General features: G+C 39.6%; 2 protein-coding genes across 2 annotated transcripts; both read left to right on the top strand.

Moving 5' to 3' along the window:
• The first annotated feature begins 4,542 nt into the window (after nucleotides 1–4,542).
• Nucleotides 4,543–7,304, top strand: LOC120572138 (type-2 ice-structuring protein-like). The gene is made up of 7 exons (XM_039821283.1): nucleotides 4,543–4,630; nucleotides 4,770–4,860; nucleotides 5,346–5,396; nucleotides 5,606–5,715; nucleotides 5,876–6,010; nucleotides 6,090–6,198; nucleotides 7,010–7,304. The coding sequence occupies exons 2-7, from the start codon at nucleotides 4,800–4,802 to the stop codon at nucleotides 7,075–7,077; spliced, it is 534 nt and encodes a 177-aa protein (XP_039677217.1). The 5' UTR covers nucleotides 4,543–4,630; nucleotides 4,770–4,799; the 3' UTR covers nucleotides 7,078–7,304.
• A 4,840-nt stretch (nucleotides 7,305–12,144) lies between these two features.
• LOC120572139 (ladderlectin-like) lies at nucleotides 12,145–17,725 on the top strand. The gene is made up of 6 exons (XM_039821284.1): nucleotides 12,145–12,306; nucleotides 12,446–12,536; nucleotides 14,289–14,398; nucleotides 14,557–14,691; nucleotides 14,771–14,870; nucleotides 17,517–17,725. The coding sequence occupies exons 2-6, from the start codon at nucleotides 12,476–12,478 to the stop codon at nucleotides 17,582–17,584; spliced, it is 474 nt and encodes a 157-aa protein (XP_039677218.1). The 5' UTR covers nucleotides 12,145–12,306; nucleotides 12,446–12,475; the 3' UTR covers nucleotides 17,585–17,725.
• The last annotated feature ends 375 nt before the right edge of the window (nucleotides 17,726–18,100 follow it).

The raw sequence follows: 18,100 nt of genomic DNA, 5'->3' as shown, positions 1-18,100 counted from the left end.
CCATGGACTCTCCAGACAAGGTCCTTAGATAAACCATACCAGTCATGTGGTGATTGGTTTTAACCTGTATTTACTAGGGTAACGCCTCGCTTCACATGAATACAGTTACAATATTTGCACCTGGCAGCAGCTCTTGGGGGCTAAAAGGTAAGTCCATCAAACTTACAAAACAAGTTTTAACTGAAGGAAGGATGGGAGGCTTGTAACAGCGCGGCGGAGAACGCCAACAAGTAAAGCGCGGGCGTAGCCCGGTCTCAGGCAGAAGCCGATATACAATGAAACAGAACAACAGCGCGTTAGTAAATGACAAAACCAAAACCTAATCTACTAACAAAACCAAGCACACAATAAACACCCTCCTTTTGAGGAAAAATGAGTAAAACCTACTCACACATGCTCTGGACAGCACCGTCTGCTGCCAGCCAGAACAACAAAGGCATTGAGAGTAGTGGCAGGCCAAAGTGGCGGGGTCTCCCCCCCTTTAGCACACACACACACACACACACACACACACACACACACACACACACACACACACACACACACACACACACACACACACACACACACACACACACACACACACACACACCACAGCAAAAGACTCTACGTAACACTAGTGGTCTGGAGAAAGTTTTAGTTCCCAGGTTTTGAAATACTTGTGTCTTTGGACCTGATGCCACCTGATTATTAGATGAGTCTATTGTTGACTGCTCTGGACCTCAACCCAACTCTCTCTGGAGATGGTAAAGTTTAAACTGACTGAAATCCAAAAACACACCTCTGAGCCATGATGTAACTCTGTTAGCCACTACGACACAGTACAGAAACATACTCTGCACATCTACATCGTGAGACAGGTGCTCCTGAGGGGACAAGCAGGTCAAAAGTTGCAAAGAAAACCCCGCACGCTGTCTAACTGGCAAACAATATCACACAAGCTGACGGTCAAGTGTAGCTTATTATGATGTCAGTGATGACGCAAAATGATGATGGTCAGAAAGTATCTGAAATCAGAATTTACTGCACATGAGCGTTCACTATAGGCTCTAGAGCACATGTGTCAAACTCAGGCCAGCGGGCCAAATCCGCCCCTCGCAAATTTTGATCCAGCCCGCATATCAATTTATGTTCACAATAGATTTTGGCCCGCCTAGATGTGAGCCAAACCAAAAAGACGGGAAACTGTTTTTACGGATTGTAGTTGTGCGACACTCAAAGCAGAATTTGGCAGATTTGCCGACTTTGAGGCTCAGAAATTGGCATAGAACCAGAGAGTTTACATATTCAGGCTGTGAAACAGGTTGTTGTTTAGGGCTTTATGTCGACCAAACTGTTAGTGAGAAAGCTATATGAGACACAAATAATACAGTCAAAAGGTCAATCAACTTTTCGGTTGAAAAAAAGCATGTCAAACATGTCTGGCCCTTAATGTGATTCTCATTTTCCAGTGTGGCCCTTAGTGAAGTTGAGTTCGACACCCCTGATATAGAGAATGAGTAAAGGGTGATTGCGGACACAGCCTGACATTCCGGACACTTTCTAATCATCATCATTGAGTGTGGAGAAAACATGATAAAAGTACCCTAGGGTGCTATGGAGCTAAATCGGGGCCAAATGTTTTGTTAATTTGAAAAAAATATATATAGTTGAAAAACTAAAGCTTGAACTTGAAAATTTAAGTTTTGCTCAAAACTTGGAAAAAATAAAACCATGTATTCAAACTAAAAATAAGTGTACCATTTTTTCTTTCAGTTTGAATAAAATTTAGATTCAATTCTGGAATTATTTTGAATAAATTATATATTTTCATTTTTCACTTTTATATTTCTTTTCAGTTCCACATTTCATGTTTTCAGATTCAAAACTTATTTTTTTTACGGCTTCAAATCTTTTTTTTCGGTTTCAAATCTTTTTTTTCGGTTTTAGATCAGTTTTTCACTTTCAGATCATTTTTTTCGGTTTCAGACTTTTGGCCCTGATTTTGCGTAGGGGGCGTGGCTTCAACTCAGAGGGGCGTGGCATTATGAGTGACAGCCTAACAAAGAAGGCAGAAGACTCCTCTGTCATGTTGCCTTCAGGAAATGGTGTTACTGTGAGAACTATGACTGAATGCTTTCTATCCACTATATACATGTGCTTTTTACTTAACAAACTGATACCAGTGACAAAGTTCCATTTAAAAAATTGTTTTGGACAACACATGGTACCAATTACACTATAAGAGCAATAAACTGAGCCAGATTGTGCAGTTCAGCAGGAACAATGACTTCTCCCACTTCCATGTACGACTTTGAATGTAGCACCAAAAGTCTGAAACTGGAAAAAAATGATCTGAAAGTGAAAAACAGATCTAAAACCGAAAAAAATGATTTGAAGCCGTAAAAAAAAATAAGTTTTGAATCTGAAAACATGAAATGTGGAACTGAAAAGAAATATAAAAGTGAAAAATGAAAATTTATAATTTATAATTTATTCAAAATAATTCCAGAATTGAATCTAAATTTTATTCAAACTGAAAGAAAAATTGGTACTTATTTTTAGTTTGAATACATGGTTTTATTTTTTCCAAGTTTTGACCAAAACTTAAATTTTCAAGTTCAAGCTTTAGTTTTTCAACTATATATATTTTTTTTCAAATTAACAAAACATTTGGCCCCAATTTAGCTCCATAGGGTGCCCTTTAAAGGTACAATATGTAACATTTCTGCATTAAAATGTCTAAAAACGACCATACCTTTGTTAAATATTTTTTTGAGTTGTGTAGTTACACTATCCCAAATGTTTCCACCAAATGTCAAACCCAGAGAACTCTGTTATTTCATTTTCAGACACGGGATGTTTCCTTTAGCCGCCTGTCAGTGGCGTCATATAACCTTTCACCGTCTAGTTACTCGTAACTTCCATCAAAACACTGGCACCCAGATGATATGTTCAGGAGTAATTGTAAATCATACAATGTCACAGTAAAAAATTACTTGTAACCGTAATACTGCTTTTTCTGCCACAAGGCATCATTTTGTGATTAATTACATGCCACTTTGCAACACAGTAATACAGCAGAGATCTTATTTATTGATATTAATATCGATCCAGCTTAACGTTCTACATTGCTCAACTTTCACTCATCTAATGTTAATGCTAACGTTAGGGTTACAACATCAGTTCAACAGGCTCATAAAGTTATTAGTAGTATGATTGTTTTGACCACGGATAAAAGCAGCACTGAGCTAACCCACGAATAAGTTCACTAGTAACGTTAACGTTAGCTGTATAGATAGACAACTAATATAATGCTAATTTAGCCAGCTAGCACACCCCGGTCTGTCTGCCTCACTCCCCCAGCGCAAAGACACTTAATTTGGGATGAGAGCTGACAACACCCCCGGGACATATAAAGCTAGTTACCGTTAGCCCCCTAGCCAGCCAACAGCCAGCCACTATCACAGCAATCCATACCTGGCCAGCACTTAACTCAAGTGCCAGGTGCTAAAGATGCTAACGGCAATTTAATGAGCCAGGCATCCAGTCACAACAGCGGCCATCCACAACGTTAGCGCTACCGGTGTTAGTGCCAAATAATCTCCTCCCTGCCGAATTTCTCCCCCGTCTTTACAGTTAGCTAAATTAACCCAACAAAAGGTGTGTTAAGCACCAAAAGTTAAGACTATAGAAAAGTGAAGGGGGAGATCATTCTGGGCAGCTTGGAGATGTCCTGCTGCTGCACTGCTGGCTAATGTTAGCTTGCTGGCTCACTAGCTTACTGTTACCAATACAGATCGAATCAAGAAAAACGTTATTATGTTGGGGAAAATGCAGCTATTTTATTAGAATGATATGAATAAATGTTACTAAACGTAACGTGAATAAACTTGAATGGGTACACTCGTCCGTGAACAGATGCTTTCTAACCAGCGATGTATTTAACAATAAAAACTAAAACTCCCATACTTCCACGCAACTTCCCAAGTCATCAAAAGTCTGTGTTTACAATCCACTGTTTTACGTTTAAATAGATGAAATGTGATGAAACGCCTTCTAGGATGCAGTTCCGGTGGAGAAAATGCAGTGCCATAGGCTGCCCTTAATGCTAGAAAATGCCACTAAATGGTTAAATAGTGAATAGTTCCCTATATGTTTATATATATATATATATATATATATATATATATAAAGTTGTAGTAGTTATACTTTAAATCTGAGTCCCATTATATTATTGAAACTGTTTCATCATAAACTGATCACGACTTTCTGCTCCCCCCACCCCGCATAGAGCAGCGCTTTTTTCTTTTTTGCCTTTTCAGAAAAGGTTGCACTTTATTATTTAATATAATCATTTCATATTTAATCTTCTCCATCCATCTAATGTCTAAACAGTTTGTCCTTCAGTTGTTCAGGTCTACAGGTGACACGTCATTCTTTATAGGTAAGATCCTGTTCTACAGGATCAGTCAAAAGCAATTGATTTTTTATAGCCCACCGTATACTGAGGTGGAGTAGATGGATATATTTGTTCAAAGCAAATATAGATAATTCACTGTATATAAGAGCTGGTGTTTCTCTTGTTCATCACCTCCACACAGGAACACTGAAGCTGACACTGAGAAGAAAGAAGATAATCCTAGAGAAGGTTTGCTTCATCTCTTTTCTCACTCCCTTGTTTCTTATGCTCTGTTGTCTCCTATTATCATCTCTACTTCCTCTTGTCCTGTACTCAAAGGGGCTCTCTTCAGAAATATCACTAACACATCTGTTTCTCTTTGTTGAAGATCATTTTTACCATTTGCATCATCTCAACCATGAAGGTGCTGATTGTGTCTCTACTGGTCTGTGCCCTGATGGCTCTGACCAGAGCTGCTGGTGAGTATTAACTGTGGTTTGTAAGACCAGAAACTGTCCACATGTTTTGTCACTTATTTAGTTAGTCTTCTCTAAATATGTCCTGTTATTTACTGACATCCATGCAGCGTTCCTACTGCTCTGTTGCGCAGAGCCGATGCCGCCTCCTCTTTTATTCTGGCTGGACATTGGAGAGATTTGTTATTCATGGGTCAAAGTCCTATCAAACTGACCATAAGAGGAATTACTTTAGGACTGGAAGTAATCAGTCTTGTCCTTCTTCACTGTAAAGCAAGGGTGTAGCATGAAATTCTGGGCCATGTAGAAAGGCATTTTCTATGGGCCCCTCCCCGCATCCATAGCTTTTCATTCTAGCATCTTTTTGGGCCCTCCTCACATGAGGGCCCTGGGTACTCAGTCCCCTTTTCCCCGCAGTCCGACACTCCTGCTGTGAAGAATAGGGAGCACACAGAGTTCAGTCACTAAGTTCTGTGTCAAACCTCCAGCTGTTCCAGAAGCAGAGCCGGGTCAGAAGATAGAACTACTCGTTCAGGAAGGTGAGTTGGTTTTTGTTCAGATTTTACAGAAATGCATTCTTATGATCAGCTCTGCAAAGTGTTTGGGTCTTTCACCTTTTACAGCTGAAACTTTACGATTTCTGCTCTTGTCAACTCAATTTATAGCTGCAACTGTTTTCTGCATGTGAAAATAAAACAATCTGGGTCTGTGCTTCTTGTGTTCATTTTTTTCCCAAATTTGTTTTCAGAGAAAAGTCACATTGTCAAGAGGTCTTCATCTTGTCCAAGTGGTTGGACTCGCTACAACGGTCGCTGTTTCCTCTACGTTCCAACAGCCATGACTTGGGCGGATGCTGAGGTAATCAGGATGATCTGGATTCAGTGCAAAATTCTTCAACGCTACGTCCATTCGGCTGTTACACTTGTTGTTGTTCGGCATATCTTTCTAATTTAGTTTTTTATTACTTGACATGCACTCTGGCTCCACACAACTGCACACTCTCTCTGTCCTCGTACAGAAAAACTGTCTGTACCACGGTGGAAACCTCGCATCAGTGCACAGCTTCGATGAGCATCACGTGATTCAGAGTATGATACTGCGGATCACTCATATGTATCCCCTCGCATGGCTTGGAGGCTCCGATGCACAACAGGTATTTTACTGATTACACCAAATCTGAAACGAACTAAAACGCGTGTCTAAACCATACTGTCTGTATAATCATCTTCTAGGAGGGTTCCTGGTTCTGGAGTGATGGTACACCTTTTAGGTTCAACTTCTGGTCTCCAGGACAGCCTGATAATCGAGCGAATGCACACTGTCTGTTGATGAACTTTGGAGGTAAACATATAGTTAGTTAGTTAGTTATGTTTTATTTCTGTGTCATGCCAAACATTTTGGCCACATGGGATTACAAGACACCACAAATTTACTTATTTAACAAACATCTTCCTGTCGCATTTAAAAATCATTCGTAAAAATACATGAATACAAATATATACATATACACACATATACACATATATACACGTGCACACATACCACACACAAACAACAAATTCTCATCTACAGTTCATCTCGATAAAGAGCTTTTTTCCTCTTCTCCCAAGCTGTATCTAGATAATTGGCTAATTTATGTTTCATATGTAAACAGCCATCTCAGTCTTTGAGCATCATCCATATTTACCAAATCAATCTCTGCTTCTATCCTACAAAACAAAAAATCAGCGCTTTTCAACAAAAAAGGACAATAGAAAACAAAAATTGAAACATTTTCTATATCATTCAAACAACACATAGGACGGGATCCGTTTTTCCTCTTCCACATTAACATATCGTCCTGTTTCAATAGTCAAAGGCAAAACACCAGATCTCACTTGAGCACATAAGGATCTTTGCCTTTTTGACAAATTATATACAACATAATTCTCAGTGCCATATTCTGGTTTTATCATTACAAAAATATGTATATTTATATATTTGTACATATATATATATATATATATATATATATATATATATATATATATATATATATATATATATATTAATTGTATAGATATAAGATATATATAGAAAAAAAAAACTTTAAGAAACATTTAAAAAAAAAAAAAAAATATAACCCAAACTAACTCCCTCTGTCTTTTTACAGATCAGAAGAAATTTGACGATCAGCCCTGCAATTACCGCATGCCGTTCGTCTGTGCTAAAAGGCAATAACATGTCTTAGGATAACAGAGAAACATGCATTACCCATCACAACCACAGGAGTTGTAGTTCTGTGTCTTTATCATCTGTAGCCTTTTGAATCTAGTAATCCATACTTTTTCCCTGCTTTTTTCATTGCTTAAAGAATGTAGCCTTTTAGGCATTTCATTCTGAAGACTTAACTGTTTTTTCTTGTCTGAAACACAATTAAAAGGCTCAAGCATTGAAAAAAGACGGTCTGTGAGTCTGATGAATCTTACATAACACCTGAATACAACCCCATTAAACTCCTCTTTGTAAACAGCAATACAGTCACACTAGCGCATTCTGTTACACTAGAGGATAAATTATATGAATAAAAAAAAGGTAACGTGTTAATGCCCTACAGGCCATGGTGAAGGAAGTATTCAGATCCTCTACTTCAGTAAAAGTACTGATACTGTTATAATATTTCATTAGACCATTATTACTCATGCGTTGATGTAAAAGCAGAACTTTAGTGTTGAGTTGGTTGAGCTGGAGCTCATTTTAAACTATTAACTGATATTTCTTTTCATTATGCGGATTATTTTCTCCATTAATTGATTGATTGTTTGGTTTGTAAAAATAGTGAGAAATGGCGTCACAATTACCCAGAGTCCAAAGTGAGTGTGTGTGTGTGTGAGTCTGTGTTTAATCTAGTAGTTTGTTTTAAAACTTCTTACACCTCAAATAACTCTAACTGTAACATCATTAAATAGCATTGTGCACACTTTTTAAGTAATAAGTGGAAGTTTTTATCACAAATTTTTTTTTTTGTGTGTGTGTGTGTGTGTGTGTGTGTGTGTGTGTGTGTGTGTGTGTGTGTGTGTGTGTGTGTGTGTGTGTGTGTGTGTTTGTGTGTGAGTGAAATCTGTATCTGCAACGTAAACAGTAACAGTACTTTTTCAGGTAAATGTAGTAATACAATGTGTTCCTCTGGAGAAGACGTACACAGTAAGTCAGTAGTACACAGTAGGTTTGCATATTAAGTGCTTTGGGGGCCTTCTGTAAGTTATTTTGGGGTACAGTGGTTCAGGAGAAAGCTGTATGCAGCAATAAAGGAGGCCAAGCAGTCATCTCGCTCCAAACAGGCACGTTTTCAGCGCTCACTGCACTAGTTACCTTAAAACCTCTCAGTATAAAATAAGCATTTGGTCAGGAAAGAATTTCAGAATTATTTTCTAGCAATAAGTTGTATTTTCCTGCAATTTCCTTGACAGTATTACAGTGATATTACTCCATGATTATTATAAAAACGTAGCCTTAATAATGATGATAATATAACACTATTATTACTCTCACTAAAATCCTTGGCGAAAAAAAAAGTTGGCCGTGCCTCAACACTTTGTTGTGTGACTGTAAAATGTAAAAAAAAAAAATTGCTCTTTTGATTGTTTTGGCTCTGTTCCCCAGTTCCATGGACTCTCCAGACAAGGTCCTTAGATAAACCATACCAGTCATGGCGATTGGTTTTTAACTTGTATTTACCCACGGTAACGCCCTGATTCAAAAGCACCTAGCAGCAGCTCCACTTGGGACTTGGGGGCTAAAAGGTCAGTCCATCAAACTTACAACAAAAAGTTTTTGCTCACTAGTTGTTACGACCCGATAAATCAGAGAGTAACCACTGATGTAAAAAATAACTGAAGGAAGGATGGGAGGCGCTTGTAACACAGCAGCGGAGAAAGCCAACAAATAAAGGCGAGCTTGCTGCGGTCTAAGGCAGAAGCCGATATACAATGAAACAGAACAACGTTCGTGAATGACAAAACCAAAACCTAATCTACTAACAAAACCCAAGCACACAATAAACAGGGGGAAAAGGAATAAAACCTTCTCACACTCAGCACCGTCTGCTCTAGAACACACTCTATAATTTACAAAGCCCCGACAATTCCAATAATTCCCTCAAGAGCAAGCTTTAGCAGTGGCTATTGTGACAGTGGCAAGGAAAAACTCCCTTTTAGGAAGAAACCTCGGCAGACCCAGACTCTTGGTAGGCGGTGTCTGACGGTTTATCACACACAAACACACACACACACACACACACACACACTAACACACACACACACACACACATACACACACACACACACACACAGTACACTGAGGTGGAGTAGGTGGAGATATTTGTTCAAAGCAAATATAGATAGATAAATCACTGTATATAAGAGCTAGTGTTTCTCTTGTTCATCACCTCCACACAGGAACACTGAAGCTGACACTGAGAAGAAAGAAGATAATCCTGCAAAAGGTTTGCTTCATCTCTTTTCAATTCAATTCAATTCAATTTTAGTTATAGTATCAAATCATAATAAGAGTTATCTCGAGACACTTTACAGATAGAGTAGGTCTAGACCACACTCTATAATTTCCAAAGCCCCAACAATTACAGTAATTCCCTCAAGAGCAAGCATTAGCAGTGGCTGTTGCGACAGTGGCGAGGAAAAACTCCCTTTTAGGAAGAAACCTCGGCAGACCCAGACTCTTGGTAGGCGGTGTCTGACGGGGCTGGTTGGGGGTGTGATGAACAGTGGCAAATAATAGTCACATTAAAGATAATGGAACAGTGACTTCGAAGGTAGTCGTTGTAGTTCATGTCATAGCAGGGCACATCGTGTCATACTGAGTAGTGCAGTCTCCTATACCAGATCCTGACTACTTTGTGCGTATGAACATCGCAGCAGGGCGTTGCGGGATGTAACGTGGCACTGCAGAGCACGGGTGGATGCGGCAGACGCAGCAAGACGCGGCTGGATGCGGCTGGGCATTGCAGGGAATGCTCTGCGAAGAAGAAACATAAGGACTCCAGGGAGTAAACTCCCCAGAGCTAGGTAACAAGCAGTTCTGGGACAGGATGCATACAAAATGAAACAAGTGAAAACATTGATGAGAGAGCAGCTCAGTGTGTCATAGGAAGGAAGGAACTTCCCCGGTAGTCTAGAATTATAATAGCATAACTAAGAGAGGCAGGTTAGCTTAGAGAGAGGTGCCAGAACGGGCTTGAACTCTCCCCTGCCGGATCGGGCTGTACTGGCCTGCCTCCCTCTACTCTCACTATATTATTGATTATATGATAAATTAATCTGATGTCTACGAAGAGAAGCAGGTTGGCTGGGTTAGGCGGACGCTGCAACTCCTCACTCCTTAACTATAAGCTTTATCAAAGAGGAGGGTTTTCAGTTTACTCTTAAATGTGGTGACGGTGTCTGCCCCCCGAACCCAGACTGGGAGCTGGTTCCGTAGGAAAGGAGCCTGGTAGCTGAAGGCTCTGGCCCCCAGTCTACTTTTAGAGACTCTAGGAACCACAAGAACTCTGCATTCTGGGAGCGCAGTGCTCTAGTGGGACAATAAGGCACTAAGAGCGGTTCTAGATAGGATGGTGCTTGACCATTTAGGGCTTTGTAGGTCAGAAGAAGGACTTTAAAGTCAATTCTGAATTTTACAGGAAGCCAATGCAGAGAAGCTAATACAGGAGAAATATGATCTCTTTTCTTAGTTCTTGTCAGAACACGCGCTGCAGCATTGTGGATCAGCTGAAGAGTCTTAAGGGACTTATTTGAGCAACCTGACAGTAGGGAATTACAATAGTCCAGCCTGGAAGTAACGAATGCATGGACTAGTTTTTCAGCATCGTTTTGAGACAGGATATTCCTAATTTTGGCAATGTTACGAAGATGAAAAAAGGCTGTTGTTGAGGTTTGTTTTAGATGGCCGTTAAAGGATATATCCTGATCAAAAATAACTCCTAGATTTCTGACAGTAGTGCTGGAGGCCAGGGCAATACCATCCAGAGTAGATATATCTTTAGATAATGAAGTTCGGAGGTGTTCAGGGCCCAGCACAATAACTTCAGTTTTGTTAGAGTTTAACATCAGAAAATTGTAGGTCATCCAGGATTTTATATTTTTAATGCATGCTTGAAGTTTAGCTAACTGATTGGTTTCGTCTGGCTTGATTGACAAGTATAATTGGGTGTCATCCGCATAACAGTGATAGTTAATTGAGTGTTGCCAAATAATATTACCAAGAGGAAGCATATATAAGGAGAATAGAATTGGTCCTTGTGGAATGCCATGGCTAACTTTAGCGTACTTGGAGGATTTATCATTTAACATTAACAAATTTAGATCGATCAGAGAAATAGGACTTAAACCAGTTTAGTGCAATCCCTTTAATGCCGACTAGGTGTTCCAATCTCTGTAACAGGATGGTATGGTCAATAGTGTCAAATGCAGCACTAAGATCTAGTAAAACGAGTATGGAGACAAGTCCTTTGTCTGCAGCAGTTAGAACGTCATTAGTAATTTTCACCAGTGCCGTCTCTGTGCTATCATGCTTTCTAAATCCTGATTGAAAGTCTTCAAATAAACTGTTGCTATGGAGAAAATCACATAACTGATTAGCAACTACCTTCTCAAGGATCTTGGAGAGAAAGGGAAGGTTAGATATAGGTCTATAGTGTGCTAAGACCTCAGGATTGAGGGTGGTTTTTTTCAGAAGAGGTTTTATCACAGCTACTTTAAATGACTGCGGTACATAACCTGTTAATAGAGACATATTGACCATATCTAGTAGTGAAGTGTTAACCACGGGTAATGCTTCTTTGAGTAGCCTCGTTGGGATGGGGTCTAAGAGACAGGTAGATGGCTTAGCTGAAGATACCTTTACCATTAATTGTTGAAGGTCTATAGGATAAAAGCAGTCTAAGTATATGTCAGGTCTAGTCGTTCTTTCTAGGAGTCCTGCGTTGAAAGGTGAACCGTTAGAAGTTGAGGGCAAAAGGTGATGGATTTTTATCTCTAATTGTTATAATTTTATCATTAAAGAAGCTCATGAAGTCATCACTACTCAGAGCTATCGGAATATAAGGCTCACTAGAGCGATGACTCTCTGTCAGCCTGGCTACAGTGCTGAAAAGAAACCTTGGGTTGTTCTTGTTTTCTTCTATTAATGATGAGTAATAGTCTGATCTAGTATTTCTGAGGGCCTTCCTATAGGTTTTCACACTGTATTTTCTCACTACCTTGTTTCTTATGCTCTGTCACAAGCCATTGATTTTCATAGCCCCAACATACACAGAGGTGGAGATATTAATTTTTAAACCAAAGATATATAGATAAATCACTGTATATAAGAGCTGGTGTTTCTCTTGTTCATCACCTCCACACAGGAACACTGAAGCTGACACTGAGAAGAAAGAAGATAATCCTGCAGAAGGTTTGCTTCATCTCTTTTCTCACTCCCTTGTTTCTTATGCTCTGTTGTCTCCTATTATCATCTCTACTTCCTCTTGTCCTGTACTCGAAGGGGCTCTCTTCAGAAATATCACTAACACATCTGTTTCTCTTTGTTGAAGATCATTTTTACCATTTGCATCATCTCAACCATGAAGGTGCTGATTGTGTCTCTACTGGTCTGTGCCATGATGTCTCTGACCAGAGCTGCTGGTGAGTATTAACTGTGGTTTGTAAGACCAGAAACTGCCCACATTCTTTGTCACTTATTTAGTTAGTCTTCTCTAAATATGTCCTGTTATTTACTGACATCCATGCAGCATTCCTCCTGCTCTGTTGCTTCTTTTATTTATCATTACTATCAATATTTCCTGAAAAAGAGGCCGATGCCACCTCCTCTTTTATTCTGGCTGGACATTGGAGAGATTTGTTATTCATGGGTCAAAGTCCTATCAAACTGACCATAAGAGGAATTACTTTAGGACTGGAAGTAAACAGTCTTGTCCTTCTTCACTGTGAAGAATAGGGAGCACATAGAGTTCAGTCACTAAGTTCTGTGTCAAACCTCCAGCTGTTCCAGAAGCAGAGCCAGGTAACACTACAGTCACATTAGCTACAAAAGAGAGTGACATGCACTCGCTTGTGGGTGCTCCTGGGCGTGCCTAGCCTACCCCTGGTTGCTTGGCAACAGTAAACAGAAATTCTCCGGTGCTACCTTCAAGCACGTCTTAAAAGTTACTTCAGAGGTATTGTTAAGTCACAAAAACCATGTCCATGGATTTAAAAGTATTTATTTCTCGATAAAAGTAACAAAATATATGAGATAAAATGCCAAAGATATCAGATATATACATAAATACGATGTCCTGAAGCGTTTTCCGCCATCTTGAATTATTTTCTTCGACTCGAGCCACTGACATACATCACGCTGCCCTCACGCTACCTTTACTCCGATTGGCAGTCACTTTGTCGCATCGCTCAGCATTTGCATAAAATAGACTTCCTGTCTATTTTGGCCCCGCCTTGCTCGTTCAGCGGCAAGCTCATCGCTTGTCGCTGGCAAACGGCCACTCCCATTTAAAATCAATGGTAGCCTGTGGCTTTGTCTCTGTCTCTTGTAGCTAATGTGACTGAGGGGTCAGAAGACAGGACCACTCGTTCAGGAAGGTGAGTTGGTATTTGTTCAGATTTTACAGAAACACATTCTTATGATCAGCTCTGCAAAGTGTTTGGGACTTTCACCTTTTACAGCTGAAACTTTACGGTTTCAGCTGCTCTTGTCAACTAGCCTGGTCCTACCAGACTCTCGTACATTTCATTTGTACAGAGAGTCTGGCCTCTCTCCATTGGCAAGTGTTAACTTCCTTGATGGCGGGTACTCTGTTGAAGTTTAAAACTATTGGATCTGCCCAGAGCAACTCTGGTAGCCTGGCTCCACACTCCTATGTACTGTCTGGTAGGACCAGGCTAACAAGAGGGAAGACGACAACAACTATCAGCTTAGCATCGCTAGCGTTAGCCTTAGCCAACTCCTTCACCGCTAACGGAGCAGGCTGGAGGGCCACAACATCATGGCCACCAATAAAACTCAGCAATTGTTTTTGCTCGGGCTTTAACTTCTGGATATTCGGCAGCGTTGCCACAACGGACCGCATCTTTCTCCGCCGCCATTACGGAACTATAACTCAAACTAGCTCACGTCACGACCTCAACGTCATCGTTCTCAGCCACTCCCTCTGTTCGCTGATTGGACCGCCAAATATTTGGCAGGAGAAAACCCAAGAATATACCGCAAACTCAGATGGAGTACTGAAGGAAAATTAAAATTGAGCGGCAGTACGTAGGAGGGCGGAGCCAGGCTACTTGTCAACTCCATTTATAGCTGCAAATGTTTTCTGCATGTGAAAATAAAACAATTTGGGTCTGTGCCTCTTGTGTTCAGTTTTTTCCCAAATTTGTTTTCAGAGAAAAGTTACATCATCAAGAGGTCTTCATCTTGTCCAAGTGGTTGGACTGGCTACAACGGTCGCTGTTTCCTCTACGTTCCAACAGCCATGACTTGGGCAGATGCTGAGGTAATCAGGGTGATCTGGATTCAGTGCAAAATTCTTTGACGCTACGTCCATTCGGCTGTTACACTTGTTGTTGATCGGCATATCCTTCTAATTTAGTTTTTTATTACTTGACATATACTCTGGCTCCACACAACTGCACTCTCTCTGTCCTCGTACAGAAAAACTGTCTGTACCACGGTGGAAACCTCGCATCAGTGCACAGCTTCGAGGAGCATCAAGTGATTCAGAGTATGATACTGCGGAAAACTCATACGTATTCCGTCAAATTGCTTGGAGGCTCCGATGCACAACAGGTATTTTACTGATTACACCAAATCTGAAACGAACTAAAACGCGTGTCTAAACCATACTTTCTGTATAATCATCTTCTAGGAGGGTTCCTGGTTCTGGAGTGATAGTACACCTTTTAGGTTCAACTTCTGGTCTCCAGGACAGCCTGATAATGCACACTGTCTGTTGATTAACTTTGGAGGTAAACATATATATATATATATATATATATATATATATACACACTACCGGTCAAAAGTTTTGGAACACCCCAATGTTTCCGTTTTTTTATTGAAATTCATGCAGTTCAATGTCTTATTGTACTCTGAAATGAAAGAATAGAACAAATGAACAATTTAAGTTAAAAAAATAAATCATGGAATCAATTTATAAACCAAAATGTATTCTACATTTTTGACTCATCAAAGTAGCCCCCTTTGGCAGATATAACAGCTGAACACACTCGTGGCATTCTTTCTACAATGGAAATCAAATATTCTTCAGAAAGTTCTTCCCAGTCCTTCCAGAAAAACGCAGAGTTTTTTTGTGATTGTTGCGGGCAAAAATCCTTGATTATGCGGCACGTTTTCTTAAAAAATGCGATGGAATATGCGGGATATTTATGCAATTTTACACGATGAAATTGCGGGAACTTGCAAAAAATGCGGGAACTTGCAAAAATTGCGGGAACTTGTTTGATGAAATAGTGATTTGCCCAACACCCTGCTTTTTTTAAACTTAATTTCCAAAAATAGTTTACAGATATTCAGTCATTGCAAAAGTAAAAAAATAAGATACAACAATATATACAAATAATATAATATTAAATTAAAAATAAAAGTAATAGTCTAAACAGAGAGAAATAAAAGATACAAAAGAGACAGACTTTCAAAAATCGTTAATAATGTAGACAGCAGGAGCATTTAAACAAAGAAATTTCAGATAATATCAGATATTAAGATAGCTTTCTTATCGGAAACCAACTTAAGAGACTCAAAGTACATGTCAAATTCAACCTCCAACACCTGCTTTTCGATGATGTTCACGCATAGTCACATCACTCTGATCCATGTGTTCACGTCGCGTAATTACGTCACTTCATAACGTTCCCATGGCAACAGGGGAAAATGGCTGCTCTTGTGTGAAGTAAACGCAAAATTTTTTCAACTTTCTGCTAAGATATCATATGTGACTTTTTTGCAACGAAAATGCGGGGATTATGAAATCATGCAAGCACCGCATATTTTGCGTGGAAATCTGCAATTTATGCGGCAAAAGTGCGGCATATTTGAAAAAATGCGGCCCCTGCGTGAATATGCGGATTGGGCTGATTATGCATTGAATCATGCGATCGCATAATCGCGTTTTTCTGGAGGGACTGTCTTCCCAACTCTGTTGCAGAAGTTCCCATAAATGTGTGGCACTTGTAGGTTGCTTTGCTTTCACTTTTCCAAACCAGCTCAATGGGGTTTAAGTCTGGTGACTGTGCTGGCCACTCCATGTTTTTAAGCTTACCATCTTTTTCTTTTTTGCTAAGGTAGTTCTGGCATAGCTTGGACTTATGTTTTGGGTCATTATCTTGCTGTAGGATGAACCCCTGACCAACTAGGCGCATACCAGAGGGTACTGCATGGCGCTGCAAAATGCTGTGGTAGCCGTTTTGGTTCAGGGTGCCTTTCACTCTGTACAAATCACCGACCCTGGATCCAGCAAAACAGCCCCAGACCATCACGCTTCCTCCTCCATGTTTGACATATGATGTCACACACTGAGGAACCATCCCTTTCTACCTCGCCGGCGTACAAAAATCCTGCGTGATGAACCGAAGATTTCAAATTTTGATTCATCAGTACATAGCACCTTCTTCTAGTCTTCAGTAGTCCATTGATGATGTTTCTTGGCCCAGGCAAGCCTCTTTTTCTTATTCTGACGTCTTAGCAATGGCTTTCTTGCTGCAACTCGACCTATCAAACCTGCAGCTCGAAGTCTTCTCTTTACAGTTGAAACTGAGACTTGCTTATTACGACCACTATTCTATTCTGAAGCTGTTGTCCTGTGAGCCGCCAATCACGCAAGCTGTTGACTCTCAGAAACTTGTCTTCTGATTCTGTTGTAGCTTTGGGTCTGCCAGACCTCTTCCTGTCAGAGTTTCCACCAGTTTCTAAGTGCCTTTTGATGGTGAAGAATACTGTACTCACTGATACCTTGAATTTCTTTGCAATTTCTCTGTAGGAAAGACCAACATTCTTAAGTGTTATGATGGTCTGTCTCTCTTCCATTGTTAATTGCCTTTTTCCCGCCATTTTTATAGCAACACACTACTTTCTGCAGTACAATACTGTTCAAATAATGCTCACGAGGGTATGGTACCACAGTGTGTTCCAACAATACTTTTATACAAACAAAGGGGGTTGTAAGTAATCCAGACAAGTTGGAACACCTGTGGGAATTGGTAGCACCAATGTTCAAAGCTCGATCAACCTCCATTGCTGCAGAACAGCTTTACGTTGTTAACCCATTTCTTGTTCCCTGAAAAAGGCCTTTTTGTAAAATACTGAAATGTACATTATTTTTCAGTTTTGGGTAACCTTACTTTTTTTTAACCTTAGGCAGTTCACCACTTACCTTTGTACCATTTCAAGCTATTCATTGGACTTGAACTGCTAAAATTACAAAAAAACAATTGGGGTGTTCTAAAACTTTTGACCGGTATATATATATATATATATATATATATATATATATACATGTGTATAAATATAACATATATATAGCTTAAGAAAACATTTTAGCTTAAGAAACAAAGAAAACAATTTAACCCAAACTAACTCCCTCTGTCTTTTTATAGATCAGAAGAAATTTGACGATCAGCCCTGCAGTTACAGCCTGCCGTTCGTCTGTGCTAAAAGGAAATAACATGTCTTAGGATAACAGAGAAACATGCATTACCCATCACAACCACAGGAGTTGGAGTTCTGTGTCTTTATCACCTGTAGTCTCTTGAATGTAGTAATCCATACTTTTTCCCTACTTTTTTCATTGCTTAAAGAATGTAGCCTTTTGAGGCATTTCATTATGAAGACTTAACTGTTTTTTCTTGTCTGAAACACAATTAGTCAAGTCAAGTTTAGTCAAGTTAAAAGGATCAAGCATTGAAAAAAAACAGTCTGTGAGTCTGATTAATCCTACATAACACCTGAATACAACCCCATTAAACTCCTCTTTGTAAACGGCAATACAGTCACACTAGCGCATTCTGTTCCACTAGAGGATAAATTATATGAATATAAAAGACCCAAAAATATTGTCAGGTAAGGTGTTAGTGCCCTACAGGCCATGGTGAAGGAAGTATTCAGATCCTCTACTTAAGTAAAAGTACTGATACTGTTATATTATTTCATTATACCATTATTACTCATGCTTTGATGTAAA

Source organism: Perca fluviatilis, chromosome 14, assembly GCF_010015445.1.
Source record: "Perca fluviatilis chromosome 14, GENO_Pfluv_1.0, whole genome shotgun sequence".
Lineage (NCBI taxonomy): Eukaryota > Metazoa > Chordata > Actinopteri > Perciformes > Percidae > Perca > Perca fluviatilis.
The sequence above is the reverse complement of the archived record's forward strand: the minus strand, read 5'-3'. Positions and strand labels throughout refer to the sequence as shown.